Source organism: Chionomys nivalis, chromosome 25, assembly GCF_950005125.1.
Source record: "Chionomys nivalis chromosome 25, mChiNiv1.1, whole genome shotgun sequence".
NCBI classification, from domain to species: Eukaryota; Metazoa; Chordata; class Mammalia; order Rodentia; family Cricetidae; genus Chionomys; species Chionomys nivalis.
The window spans coordinates 8,117,131-8,132,033 of NC_080110.1; the positions used below are offsets into that span (position 1 = coordinate 8,117,131).

At 40.9% G+C, this 14,903-nt stretch overlaps 1 protein-coding gene and 1 non-coding gene across 5 annotated transcripts in view; both read right to left on the bottom strand.

Moving 5' to 3' along the window:
- Positions 1–888: 888 nt before the first annotated feature.
- Nedd1 (NEDD1 gamma-tubulin ring complex targeting factor) overlaps positions 889–14,903 on the bottom strand; it is an 83,054-nt gene continuing 69,039 nt past the window's right edge. For 3 of the 4 annotated variants that reach the window (XM_057757647.1, XM_057757646.1, XM_057757645.1), the window contains exons 8-15: positions 14,535–14,730; positions 11,707–11,838; positions 9,774–9,821; positions 8,728–8,930; positions 7,285–7,441; positions 6,338–6,494; positions 2,960–3,026; positions 889–2,550 (exon numbers count right to left, since the gene is read on the bottom strand). In XM_057757647.1, coding sequence (XP_057613630.1) covers positions 2,446–2,550; positions 2,960–3,026; positions 6,338–6,494; positions 7,285–7,441; positions 8,728–8,930; positions 9,774–9,821; positions 11,707–11,838; positions 14,535–14,730 — 1,065 coding nt within the window. In that variant the 3' untranslated portion in view covers positions 889–2,445. The remainder of the gene's footprint in view (positions 2,551–2,959; positions 3,027–6,337; positions 6,495–7,284; positions 7,442–8,727; positions 8,931–9,773; positions 9,822–11,706; positions 11,839–14,534; positions 14,731–14,903) is intronic. The other variant, XR_009056338.1, reaches the window with a different exon arrangement.
- Positions 5,281–5,423, bottom strand: LOC130866698 (small nucleolar RNA SNORA79). Its single transcript, XR_009056381.1, has one exon. It is a non-coding gene; the product is annotated as a small nucleolar RNA SNORA79 (small nucleolar RNA).

The window sequence follows — 14,903 nt, forward strand, 5'->3', positions numbered from 1 at the left end:
ATGCATTAGTGTTTATCAGTCAGGCATACATGTGCCCCAGTCCATGTGCGGAGGTCAGAAGACAATCAGCAGTGTTAGTTTTCGCCTTCCAGTGTTTGAGGCAGGGTCTTCTGTTCGCCTCACACCTCACAGTGACGTCTCAGCATTACAGATATGCCCCGCTGATTTGCTGTGGATCCTAGGTGCCCATCAATGTGTGTGTGACTACCCATTCAGTCATTCCCAGGCCGTTGGGGGTTTGTTGCACTTTTATGGTTGTATCTTATTTTTCCATGACAGTTGACACTCTCCTTTATGCAGTCTACTTCCAGGTCTTGTCATCCCGCTTCAGTTAGTGTGGACAACTCAGGGCAGGGTATTTCACTACAACTTCCCAACCTTGACTATAGCCCATATGTCAGCTCTACCTCGGTTAAGAACACACTAACATTTTACATTTACCTTTGAAAAATGAGAACTGTCTTTAGTATTTTACATTTTTGGTCTGTTTCTTTGAGTAGTTACAACTTTTAGGGTATCCTTTTCCTTCTTAAACATTTCCTGCCACTCCCTCTCCTTGTGGCAGAACTCTTTCAGCCTTTCTAGGTCTAAAGAAAGAGTTTTATTTCATTTTCATCTTTGAAAAACATTTTCACTGAGTATAAATCTGAACTGTAGATCCACCTTCAGAACTTGGAAGACACTCTGCATTGGCATCCTTTTCCTTCTAGGAAATGCCCTCTTTCTTCAGCTTCTATTTTAATTTTCCTCGCAGGCTTTAAGCAATTTGCTGTCATCTGTTACCCTGAGTATTTCGAGTGCCTCTCAGGGATGACAGTGTTATAGGGCCTATTGCTAATCTATAGTAACTATTTTACACATCGTGCCTTTTGTTTACACATTTCAAACGGGAAGGTAATTCCTGTTATTCTATCTCAACCAGAGGCAGAAAGTTCAAGTTCAAATCTTCTATGCTTTGAAAACAAAAAAAATTTATTTACTGTACTCAGTGTTTAAATCCATGACAAGTGTTTCACCTATACACATAAAATTACTAAATTGTTTTTATCAGACCCTTTTAATATACAATATATACACCTATAGAAAAAGGAAGTAGGAAAATATTAATAGATAAAAATACAGCATACAGACAAATTACTTCTGCATTCTAACCTTGCTTGAGTGACAGGTAAGGAAACTTGTTACAAGTCATAATGCTGCCATATCCGCTAGGAAAAGATCGCAGCATCTCTGAGTCACCTGGGAAAAGCCATATTCCTGTTTTGCTTTTGGAAATAATTATTCATAGGTCTGTATTTATTACGTATATCCTTAAGCCTTCCATCACTTTAGAAACCCATAAAGTTAGCAAACTAAGCTACATCTTAGTAAATATTTTGATCCCAGAAAGTAAAACTGGGCAACAGACCTATACACAAGGTACACAGTTGAAATCTTTGGGCGAGAGGCAACAAGAATGTTAATGGATGAGTAGCTCTCCTGGTCCAGTCCTATCAAACTGTGGATCACAGCAGGTGGATGAGCATGCCCAGATGCTGCCGATGTGTAAATTCTTTCCATGATGAACCTATATAAACAATGCTATGGTAAGGCTAGTAATAGAAAAATACTATCTGTAGCATACTATAATTAGAGAAAGTTAATGGTATAAAACACAGAAAAATAATCTATGCTCTTTACTTGTGAGAAAAATGGCAACAATACTGTAATATTTATTACCTTATAATAAATTTTCATTGATTATAAGTTGAGCCACGGAGATTAAAACCTTATAGCATGATTTTGCATACCATCAATCCATTAGACAATCAGCAGATGTATAGCCCTTGAATTTTCCAAAACCTTATTAGTTTTTCATGTGTAAAGGTCGGAAACCAGAATAGGGAGTCCTCAGAAACAGAAATGTCAAAGGTACCATGTATCTGTACAACTCAAAGTTTTAAAATACAAGCATCATACATCGAACAATAAATAAGTCAGACCTGACGTCATCAGTTAACAAGATTATGACTAATCAGCAGCATGAAAAAAAATCCAATTGCCGCTCTAAAATTATTTCTTCATAAAATAGAAGGTATACCAATGTTTTGAACACTGGCTACCTAAAAAGAAAATTTGCAATATAATTTGTCCATCAAAAATATAACTGTTTTAAAGAGTCACTTGTAAAACATAAACCCAGCCTTATATGCACATTTTCTTCTCTTAGGCAAAGGGCACTTAGTGTATAGCTAAGGCATTCAGAACATAAAGATCCTGTTCACTTCCCTATTAGGAAGAAGGTATTCTGTGCAGTTTTAATATAAAAATATAAATATGTCTGATAGAGATGGAATAGTGCCAGGTGCAAAATCCATTGTCAAGGCCATGAAAACAATACTGACTCTGTTTCATTCTTAGTTGCCAGAAGCTTCCCAATCATAAAAATTAAGGTATTCTCAGTCTTCAGAAGTGGGTTCGTAGTCTTTTGTTTTCTTCTCGCAGCCTTTCGACCTCAGCCACCAATCCTTCATTCACAGAGTATCTTTCCAGTAAAGAGTGTATTTCATTCTGGAAAAGGGGGAAGGTTTTTAGATTACTACTGAGCACACTATTCAGCAAGCTGTGTTTTACACACTCAGCTATCACTTCCTTTGTGCTCAATTAACTAGCTTAAATGGTATTTCTTGGACTTAACCACAAAGATTACCAGAGAAATTAAATATCTGCAAGACTTACAGTCACACATTTGGGAACCTTTTTGCTTAGCCATCAAAAAACAAATCTGTGAGAAAGAAGCCTTAACAAGTTCAAAAGTAGGTGAGCAGCTAAGATCTACTTCACTTGGCTAAAATGGCTGAAGCTTACTTATCCTGGCAATTAGCTGTAACAACTAAGTAAAAATGTATTGGTTTTTACATGGATTTCCCCTCAGATCCGCAGATTCTACATTCTTTAATACACTATGTGCTATACTTACCAGCTGTATATGAAACTGCTTAATCATCTCCACTTGCAAATTCACAATGTCCTTATGGCACGCTTCCCTAGGAAGAATATAAATCTGTTAGAACTGCAACAGTGTAGCAACCCTGGACCATTCACAAAGTATCTTCCCTGTTTACATGATGCGGTATTAACCACAGGTATGCTAGGGTGCAGTGACGTTACTGTGTGCTTGGCAGGACAGTGACTAACTTAAAAATTAAGGAACTTATTCATCTTCACAGTGATAACTGGCATTTGTCAACAGACACAGAGACAGAGCCGGTCTAATTCATCTAAAGTCACACAAAGGGCTGAACAGGTTGTCAGCCCAGCGATCCTCCTCTATCTCTCAGTGTGCTATGCCCCTTCTTAAAGAATGGGTCACTGTGGAGAGACAGACTAGCCAAGCACCTGCCTGACAAATGGGAACCTGGAAAGATCATTTAGGGTGCTACCTCTCAACGCTAATATCAAGAACAAGCCTGGTCACCTAAAAACTCTGTTAAAATTATCCAGAGTAACAAATACAAAGAAATTTAAACTAAATTAAAAGGCAAGTTCTTCCTGGAAAAGAGGCCCAAAGTTCTAGACTGAGCATGGGCAGGAGGAGCTCCCCACGAGAAGGTGAAGAGAACAAGCAAAGATTCCTTAGATTTTAATGGCCAACTGGAGACTGGCCAGAGTTTAGAATCCCAAGAACTCCGCTGTCCAGTCCGCACTGACCAACTTCCTCCCCTGGACCTTCACCAGGTGCTTACATTAAAAATAAGGGAGAAGCAAAGACACAGGGTTGAAAGAGTCCCTAAGGCACAGATCATATGACATCTCAAGGTGAGAACTAAGCCTCTGAAGCTGTATGGCCTTCAGAGAGGAGCTACCATGAGAGCTAAAGGAAATGGCGGCGTCCCTCACACTGCCCCCTCTGTGCCCACGATGACAGAGGTAGCTGTGTATAACCCACTGGAAGCAGGAACAGAACAACTTAAGTTAGAGAGCCTGAGCCATGGGCCTCGGGCACAGAAAGCCAGGACCAGATTCAGTAAAACAAAGCAAGCACGGCAATGCAAAGAGTGGCAGCAGCTGTGGAGCAGAGAACGCGCTCCCCCCCCCCCCCAGGACTCAGGTCCTCATCGGGTGGAAAGGAAGGCCTGAGCCTGAGCCCATCCTAATCAGCAGATGGTGTGAACTGACACGCAGATGCTCGGATAAGCAGGCAAAAAGTACTACCACAGTGATCCTATGCTTAAAACTTCCTAGTAATTGTGTGGAGTCCTTCATTAAGCTGCCTTCCGCTCTCCTTCCTGGCCACTTCCTTCTCTCCACAGACATTCTTAGAATTGATAGCCATGTCTCTGCTCATGCTGTTCCCACATACTCCAGTGTAAAACAAAAATCTCTGCAGCAATACCTTTCTAAATTTGCCCAAGAAAATTGCTCCCATTCTGTGTTTCCAATATCATTTTATTTGCGCTAGAATCAGTTGTTATCTAGACAGTTTTGCTATTAGGCCATAAATATTTATGCAGTGCTCACAAACCTAACTATGCACTGAAAAATAAGAGGACTCAGAGAGAAAGGACTAAGGCGGACCACACATAACCTGTGCAACCGTCTCAGTAAAGCACTAACAAAACAAGTCCGAATAAGAGTACCAGGACAATTAAAAAGCAAGATGAAAGTCTGGTCATAAATACTGAACATGATGAAGGGGGAAGGAGAACAGATTGAGGATGTGAGGCTCGGAGAAAAGGCAAACATGCCCAGAGGTGGGGAACAGTCACAAACCAAAGCTTTCAGCCCGCACAACAACAACCAGCTGAGGAGCAGGAGACAGACTGGCTTCTGCATTTGCTCCTTTAGTCCAGTGGCTGTCACAGGACCAAATTCCCCTGCTGTGCCCTCTTGGCCAATCTTGAATGAATTAACTCACATTAAACACACAGTCATCCTATCAGAATACAATGTACTTATTCCAGAGAAACTAAGGCCACTGTGGGAAGATTCTCACTTTTGCATTCTTATTATCTGACATTGGGCACACCATAATTATCAAAGACAATTTTTCAGAAAGAAAATTCCTAATATTTAAAGATGCATTTAAAAATATTTTAAAATTAAAAATAAGTGTACACCAATAAAAACTATACATCTCCAATTTCCTTCTTATTATAATCCAAGTAATTGCAGGTCGAAAAGGAAAACGTCTCTCACACACACACACAAAAAAAATCCCTGTAACTGAATATAACTTCCAAACTCTGAAATAACAATGAGAAGTAGGCAACAACATTCTGGAACATGTAGCTTAAAAAAAAATGTTTGATCCCGCAAATTTCAAAGAATATATAGATAACCCCAATATCTTAATATTCTCTGAGTGAAAAAAATCAATTTTAATTTATGATGACCTAAAATCCTAGTGCCAGACCTTGAGGCAATAGGAGGAACAGTCATCAAAACAATTTCATAATAAAAACTCAAATGATGGGAAAAACAGGGTTAAGTTACAGAAAGATTTTCTATTTATTTGTAACATTCTGATGTGAAAATGAATGAAATTTATGCCCTGGTAATGCTGCAGCATGCATGGGCAGCCGGTATACGGCGGCTCTGTTGAACTTGTCCATATTGGGTTTCATGATCTAAGTGGATGAGGACGACTGACCAGGTCTCTTCCTCTAGAGGGCACCAGACCTCATTACAGATGGTTGTGAGCCACCATGGGGTTGCTGGGACCTTTAGAAGAGCAGCCAGTGCTTTTAATGGCAAAACCATCTCTCCAGCCCCAACATTCTGATATACTCTATCAGAAAACATTAGAATTACATGTAAAAGGTATCTGTCGGGCCTGGGGAAATGGCTCTGGCTACAAAAACGTCCTGTCAAGCCTGAAAACTTGGAGTTTAGTCTCCGGAACCCACAGAGCAGAACGAGAACTGACTCTACACGCTGACATCTGACCTCCTTGTGGGTACAGTGACTTATGCTCCCCCATCTGAGCACCACAACAAAATATAAAACAAGCACGGAAGTCTGGGTCTCACACATCACTTCCCAGAGAGAGTGCACTCACAGGTGATCGAGAAATACCGTGTGTGAGAACTACATTGAGTATATGAAACTCTGCCCACACCCTGAGGTGCAAGGGCATCCTGCACGTGAATTGCACTTTTCCGTCATGCCATCTCCTTGCTGCTCCGGACAAATGTCCCTTTCCATGATGTCGTACACAAAGATAAAACTGTGCTTTCTATGATTTTGTAGTCATCAGAACTTGGACACAAATAGCAATTGCCAGTGAGAATTCTGGTTCTGGTTTCACACAAGGAAAAACACACACAGTGACCAGGGAGGAACAACTTGTTGCTACCTGCAGTCATCCAAGGTTTCCTGTATCATGTTCTGAATGAAGCGGATCTGAACAGAGGTCAGCGGTGCGCTGGGCCGACTGCTCCCAAGGGTATCGACTATTTTCTCTGAGAGTGAGCTGGCTACTCCAGCAGTGACCGAGGACGCTACCTTTGGAACTAAAACAAATGAAGAAAATAGTAACAGTGAAGTTGGACTAAGCTATCAAACATTTCTAAATAAGATTCAGTAAAGGAAAACTTGGGAAACTGCAAAAGAACAATGTTCTTGTGACATTTACAAAAACACTGTCTGGAATACATATTTTAGAGACTTTCTATGTCATTACTTCTACCGGTCATTTATCTGTCTATACAAGCTGCCAACTGTCTAATGTGATAACACATGATGGGGAATTAGTCTTCAAGAACCCCTGAATCGTTCCTCTTATAAAAGATTCATGTGACAAGCTGCACCACAAACCAGATGAGCCAGGACTGCGGGAAACACACAGAAGGAGCAGTGCCACAGGCTAAGCCCCGGAGTCTAACAACTCAGGGAAGAGATTCTCTCAGGCAGCTCTTACAGATCAACTTAGCTCCCTTAAATGCAACTGGCTCTTAGGACTCTACGGCATAAATTCTAAGGATAAAACTTCAATACAAACTTTTTACAGATTTCAGGTATTTCCAAAGAATCCCCCCCTACTCCATTCTATGCACACTGAATTAAATCAAACACTTATATGTTAGTCCAAGAATGGAGCTCATATCAAATGACCAAATCAGTGTTGCTGGATTTAACCACTCATGCCTTCTAATAGAAAAGGAGAACTCCTGCTGGTGACCAGTCTACAAACCCACATTCCTTTAACTTGATCTGGTCTGTGGTCTCTCTTTATCCCTTACAAGGGAACAGCCCTGGATTCCAACTGCACATCTTCACATACAGGACGTGCCGTGTGCTTACCTGGAGTTGAGGATCCATTGACTGAGGGCTCATGTATCAATGGGGCTTCAGTTTCTTTTTCTGGCTTTTCATATTTTTCAAGATTTCTTATTTGGTTAGATGATGGAGAGGTATTTAGAAATCCAGGTTCAGCACCAGAGGAGATCAACTTTGCAAACTTTGTATTTAAAATAAAACAGTCACTCTAATATGTCATTTCTGATTTGGCCCTATTACCCACAAAACTTTTATACAGTTCTCACTTCTCCCCCCAGTAGGTAGGTAAGGAACAGAGAAAGACTGAGAAGAAGCTAATACTAGCAACAAAGGAAGTTAATAATTAATAAAATTATTAATAATGAATAAAGACGTGGATATTTACAAAAGCTAATTTACTAAGCACTTGTTGATTACAATCGAATACAAACACTGGGAAGAGGAAGGGAGGCCGGGAGGCCATCTCTATAAGCTCCCACATCGACGAGAAAGAAATATCTGAAAACAGACATTTTTGTACTTCTGACTTCATTATCATTTAAAGTTCTAGTTTTAAATATAAATTAGAAAACAAACACAGACATTTGCACACGGACAGTCTTGATCTTCCTACGACCTTTGACCCCCAAGATGCTAACACTAAAGGTTCTTGTACACCGCAGATTTGCATTAACACTAAGAACAACTTGACTTTAGGTTACAGAGTAAAACTTGCTTTAGGCTGCAGAGGAAACATATTTTAAAAGAATTTTTCCCCTTTTCTACATATCTCTTTTCTTGTATCTCTAGCTAAGACATCCAGGTTTCCACTTCGGCACTATATGCAGACACAGTGAGCTGTAGCTATGAACACAGGCACACCGTCCACTGCTTCAGCTTCACTCTTACAAGTAAGAACTGCCCAGAACTTCCTTCTCCTCAGTGAGAATAAAGAACATACATAGATATAGGGTTACAATATACATTATTTTAACTTGATTTTTCTCTTTCAAACCTGAAGTTGATTTTTTCCCTTGCCTTCATGAGAATAAAAATCATTTCTCCTTGATAAAAAAAAAACTAGGTATGAGATATTTTCTTGCAGATGTGTGGCTATCTTCAACACAGACAAGGTTCTGACAGACTTCAGAGCTGTTCTTCAGTCATTAAAAACTGGCATCAAGATTTAAAACTTTCGCTGGGCGATGGTGGCGCACGCCTTTAATCCCAGCACTCGGGAGGCAGAGGCAGGTGGATCTCTGTGAGTTCGAGACCAGCGTGGTCTACAGAGCTAGTTCCAGGACAGGCTCCAAAGCCACAGAGAAACCCTGTCTCGAAAAAAAAACAAAAAAAAAAACCAAAAAAAAAAAAAAGATTTAAAACTTTCCCTGCCTAGGCAGTATATGACATCAGTAATTAAGACATCTACTGGTGGCTGCCCCTCTGAGTGACAAACACTAAATCTGGGTACTATGTTTCAGTGGATACCTGCTTCAAGGAGTCCTTCGGCTCCTGCTTCCCCAGGAATGCTCTCTTCGCCTCAGCTGCCAGATCAGGGCTTTCACTGTCTTCTTTCCCTGGAGATTCCATGAAGACTGCAAGAGGACTGGAGTGCGACACCAGAGTGCTGGAAGCGACTGGATTTTTTCTCGGGGGGAACACCGAGTTCAGCTGCAGTAGAAAGTCAAGGCCTGGGAAAGGAAAGAAGTGCCATATGCACATGAGGTTTCCCAACCTTAAACACATAATATTGGCCCTTAGAATGACGACAAATAATTTGGCAAAAGACAGGGGATCTGGATTCAGAGGACTGGCTTATTTCTTAGCTATTTCCCAGGACTGATGGAGATGTGGGAGGACATCTTTTCAAGCTTGAAACTCTATTTGCTGTGTGGAGGTGTGGTGAGCCTTTAAAGTACACGTGTCCAGGCACACTGATGTGCTCCAGAGCCTTAGCAGGAAGACGAACGTGCACAAGCCAGCCTGCACTACATGGCAAGACTGTCTTTAAAAGCTCCTTTTCTTCTGAAAATACTTTGAGAACTCTAAAGCCCAATCAGTGTTTTGGACAGCATTTGTGGTGTCTGTGGCAGTCTGTAAGGTGACCCCGATGAGTCATGCCTTTGACCCCCACGCACTGTGCATTCCTCTCAGTTTGCACCTGCGTTAGACGAAGTGGCGTGACGCCACTTCCATGACCAGGGTACAGTGTGGCTTCTCTCTCACTGTCCACTTGGAGGAAAGCAGCTGCCCTGTTGCCAGCTTAACTGAGGGGCACGAACCCAAGGGGCAGGAACTCATCTCTCCAGTCAAAAGCCACACAAATGAGCTAAGAGGCAGTGTTGAATGCAGCTCTGGCTGATTCCTCAACTGAACCATCAAGAAGGGAAAGACCTGAGCATTGGGCTAAGTGATGCTTAACTCCCAGAAACAATGTTTGCTCTTCAGAGCTGAGACAGTGGGGTAGTTGTTACACAGCAGCACGGACAATATTACTTTTCATTTTCACAAAAATATTTCCTAAGATTTCTTACCATCTCCTTTGCCTACAGATTCATCACCTCCTTTGTTGACTACAACATCTATAATAAAATAAGAAAATCAAATTATTTCTTATTTGCAACATTTTTAATAATAAACAAAAGTTTTTATAAATTTGTGAAAAAAGAAGCTGTAGCCAACTCGGGCTTCCTATTGGTGTGACTGGAGCCAGACATCCTCAGGAAACTGATACAGGTTTCCCTGATTCTGTGAGCTTCCTCTCATTCTACAGCCATGTAAGAAGACAGCAGTACACAAACAAGTCTCAAATAGGCACTAGTGCTCAACAACCCTGTCTCACTTGATCTATTTGGAGTCTTTCTTATCTGGGGCAGGCTTCTAAACTGTTAATCTATAATCTTTGTAGATTTAAATAAACTAGGGATGTCTTGATTATCTTCAAAATTGAGAATTAATTGAAATAAAAATATCTTACAAGTATTATAATGTAATAAACATATGGCTTTATTGATATTAACTTCAGTCACAGGCTACTGCAATATTGTTAATTATTCATTTACCAATATATAACAAAAACTGTGAACTCAATGTTAACACATTAACAGAAGAATGGGCAAAAATCACTAGCAAATTCACCTGAAATACAAATGACCAATAGCTAATGACTATCTGATCAGAAATCTTGTTATCTGCATTATGTATATTAACCTAGTAACTATACATCATATACTAACACACTCCCCTCCCTCCCTCCCTCCCTCCCTCCCTCCCTCCCTCTCTCTCTCTCTCTCTCTCTCTCTCTCACACACACACACACACACACACACACACACACAGCAGACTTTTAAAGTTATTGGATTCCTCTTAATATAAAAATTGTTTAACAGATGAAAAAACTGAGGAACAAAAATTAAGCCTTTTCCTTAGAGAACTGCACCCTTAAGACTGACCAATTCCAAGTCAACAAAAGCATTATATTTGACCATTTTTCCTTACCACGAAGGTGAAGCCCCAATAAATGGAGAAACACACCTCAAATTGGATATCTGAAAAACAATGCAGCGACTACAAGAGAAGCTAGGCTGTTCATGAATTTACACTTAGACACTCACAAAAGAGCCCTTTCCTCCAGTTGTTCCCCCGCCCCCCACCGTGTGTGTGTGTGTGTGTGTGTGTGTGTGTGTGTGTGTGTGTGTGTTTAAATCCTCTGCTATGGACACTGAGATTTTCTTCTGATTTTTCAATATTATAAATAAAACAGTAAACACACAAATCTTACGGATGTCTCTGAATATTTTCTGAGGTAAACTGGTAGAAACAGAATTAACAGGCCATAAAGTATGAATAGTTTAACAGTCAAACTACCCTACAGATATGTGCCTGGATCACTGATGATCCTGCTATTAGCACTGATCCACCCCATTAAGGAATGTGAGCCTTGGCAGAACTGAAAAAGCACCAAGGTGGCAGAGGTTTCTTTTTAATGGTAACATCTAGAGGGTGGTGACAGAGATGATGTAATATACACATGGCACTATCATCTATAAGTGCAAAAGAAGAGGTAATCCATTACCTAGCCATGAAAACATTGACTAAATATCAAATAAATACTAATAATCTTTATTTTGACATACCAAGCATTCAAAAGGAGGCTTATTTGAAGCAGATACTAGTCAAAGATTGCTTATACTGGCAGAAACTCCTTCAAGAAATTCTCTTGGCACCTAAGCTGAGAGATGGAGCACTTGCCTAACATACAGAAGACCCTGGGTGGATCCCCAGGACAGGGGTCAGGGGAGGACCAATCTTTATGGAAATTAAAATGCTATCTTAGGAGCCATGTCCAAGACCAGCATTTGTTTTAGCAGGCTAGATTCTCTCATATGGGGTAGAGGAAAGATCCCACTGAGGAACTGAGAAAATGAACAAAAAGCACGGTATTGACCCACTGACCCAAACACTTACCGTCTCTGACTGGTGAGAACATGTCACCTAAACTACTTTTCCTACTATCATCAAAGCTGGAGAAATCTTGACTCTTTCCACCATCTGTTTCCTTAGATAAAATATCTGTATTTATGCTTCGAGAAGACAAGCCTTGGGAGAATTGGATACAAAAATCAGTGCTTTGATATACATCTAAACAACTGTTACCACCAGAACAAGATCGCAAAAATGAACATCACCCATACTGTGGCAGTTTTATAATTGAGCATCAAGAAAAGCAGCAGAATATGTCAGTGAAGGGCTTTTCAAAACAAACAGCTCATTTGCTCACAGGAATCACTACAGCAGACAGTTTCTAAAATCATCAATATGCTTTTGCTGCCCTCTTAAAGTATACGAAATACAATATGACTGTTATGCTTATGACTGTCTATAAACGAGTAAGACAGATCTACCAGGCATAAAGCATGACATCTCAAGTACAGCAGCCAGCTAACATTTGTTCTCCAACTTGCAGAAAGGCCTCTTGCCTCCACCTAAAGTCTTCTTTCGCTAAGAGTGGGATTTAACTTGACTCTCGGGATTCTGGAGCTAAAGAACTCAGTAACTCACTTTGTTGAGAGCACCAGACTCGTAAAGAACAGTGCAGTAGACAACGGTAAAGGGTTGCTAGTTAGTGCATGGCTTCCAGCTCAGGCTCTGTGAGAGAAACTATAGATCAGGACCATCCTGCTCAGCCTCGGGGTGTGAGTGAGGAGGTGAGCTCCAGCTCCTGCACCGGCAGCACACTGCTGCATGTTTCAAAAGGAGCTTGACTTGGCACCTAAACCAACTGCTAGAAAGCCAAAGCCCTGTGTATCACAGCACTGACAGGGGTTTCCAGCAGTGCTTTCAGCCTGGCACAGCGATACACACCAGTAAACCAGCACCAGGAGGCTAAGCAGTCCAGGGTTAGCTTGGGCTACAGTGAGGGGGATGAAAGGGAAGACTGTGGGCAGGGAGGAGCTTGCCTCCTGTTCTGCGTTTTTAACATCTTTGAATGAATGTTCTAGCCTTTGAAACAGAATAGAGGGTTAGTATCGTAGAAAAAAAGTACAAAAGCCTTAATTTTCAATTCTTAAAAACTGTTATTTCCTACTTAAACTGAAAACCAGTAACAAATCTATAGAGGTTTTATTTACTAAGTTGGATAACTCCAGTAGAAAGAGGAATTTTTAAAACTTTAGATTAATTGCTGATACACTTTAAAGTAAGTCATCACCATGGTCATGACTGTGACCACAGTATCACTAATACTGTGGTTTACTGAGTGTCTCATGGGCCAGGGACACATGTTCTCAGATTGCCATAATAATCTTAAAGATTAAACATCATCATAGCGTATAAACAATGAGACAGTAGAGGCCAGTGTGGCTTAGTCAGAACAGCGCTTGCAGTACAAGCTGCAGAGGATCCCCAGACCCCACAAGGAAAGAAGAGCAGGGTGCCCACAGTGCCGGCAATGCGGAGGCAGAGGCATGGACCTCTGTAGCAACCCAGAGAGAAACCCTGGGGACAGTACCGAAGGACTGTGGCCAAAGCTGTTTTCAGGCTTCCATGCACAGAGGCATAAAGCTGTACTTCTGTATGTAAGGTGGGGTAAGGAAGCACAACTACGCCAAAGGGCAGGGCTGGGCAGCCTGCCATGATGAGTCAAACTTCTCTGCAAGCTGACAGGTATTTCAAAATCATCAGAAATCTGTTTGTGGGGACAAAACAAATATTCTGCCTAAAATTTTGAGACTCTGTTAAGAGCTGTCATTAATCAGTAACCCAGCAGACCCAAGCCTTCCTTTGCTAATGAGTGCAGTTATCCTTATAGAAGAACTACTTATTAAAAGTTGATACTTGAGTTCACGGTTTATAAACTATCATTTTAATCTTTTAAAGTTATGATGAGTAAGAACTGCAGACTCATTTATGAAAGTCACGGCAAATTTTCATAATACAATTAATTTAGCATTTTAGGAGACATTCAGTTATATTTCAAAAATATTTCTTCCAAATAAACAGCCACAGTGTTTGTCTCCAAGTTCTTAAATAAGGACCTAGTTGTTTGTATGTTGTGACCACTCTGTGAGAGCGACAGAGACCCTCACGGGAAATCGGCACTATCAAAGTCAACACATTTGGTTTTGTCAAACTTTGGTTTGGCTGCTATTTACAAGTGGTAAATTCATACTGAGAAGCACGGGCTTGTCCTGCAAAGTGAAGGCCAGGGTGTGTTTTCTGAGACTTCAGACTGTGGTCCTAGCTCCAACTCCTGGTGCAGTGAAGTCACTCCTATACCGCACCTCCTCAGGCTGGAAGGAGTAAGTCGGCAGGGTCGTTAGAAGAGACTACCCACACACTATAACTCTGAATTAACAAACAAACAGTCTAATGTGTGCCAGGCACTATGCAGCATTTCAAAATACCCTATCTCCTGACTTACTTTTCATTTGTGATATGAAACATTAAGAGCCATAAGTTCAAACCAAACAGATAACACTGGCGTTCCCACTCTTTGTTCATGACGTAACAAAAAATCAGCCAGTCTGAGGAGTCTTAAAGAAGGATTTCTGAGTCAGCATTTTGTAGCTAAAACAATCGCTCTTTCTCACAACTGGAACTCAGTTAAAGAGAGTTAGTGCTCCCAAGAGCTCTTTAACAAGGCAAACTTAGTAAGCTTCATTTCTTCCATGGTATCTACAGGTGAGTTTTGCCTAAACACTCAAATGAGTCCCAGGTTCTCAAAAAAAAGTGCTAATTATGTAATATTTGGGCAAAGACAAAGCCCTCAGAACACGCTGACATAGCAAAATTACCTGCTTTATCCTGAGCAGCAACGGCTCCTTTGCCCACGGCTGTGGTCACAGGCTGGGGGAGAACTGTGGCAACGGAAGGGGCAGTTGCTTCCCTGACGGTTCCAGAGTTCTGAGCAGCCCCACTGCTGCTGCTCACAGCAACACTCCGTTTGTTCACTGATGTGCCCTTATTTGAGCAGCCTTTATTTAAACTTGCCTGAATGGAAGAGAATATTTAAAAGCTCGGGTTACTAATGTGTCCATACTATACATTAATATTTTATAAATGCCCTCCGAAATTAAAAACTTAATTTTTCTTCTTATTAAGCTTGCTGGTATATCTGAATTCTGCTCTAAACAAAAATGCATTTTAGACTACTTTTGATGAGG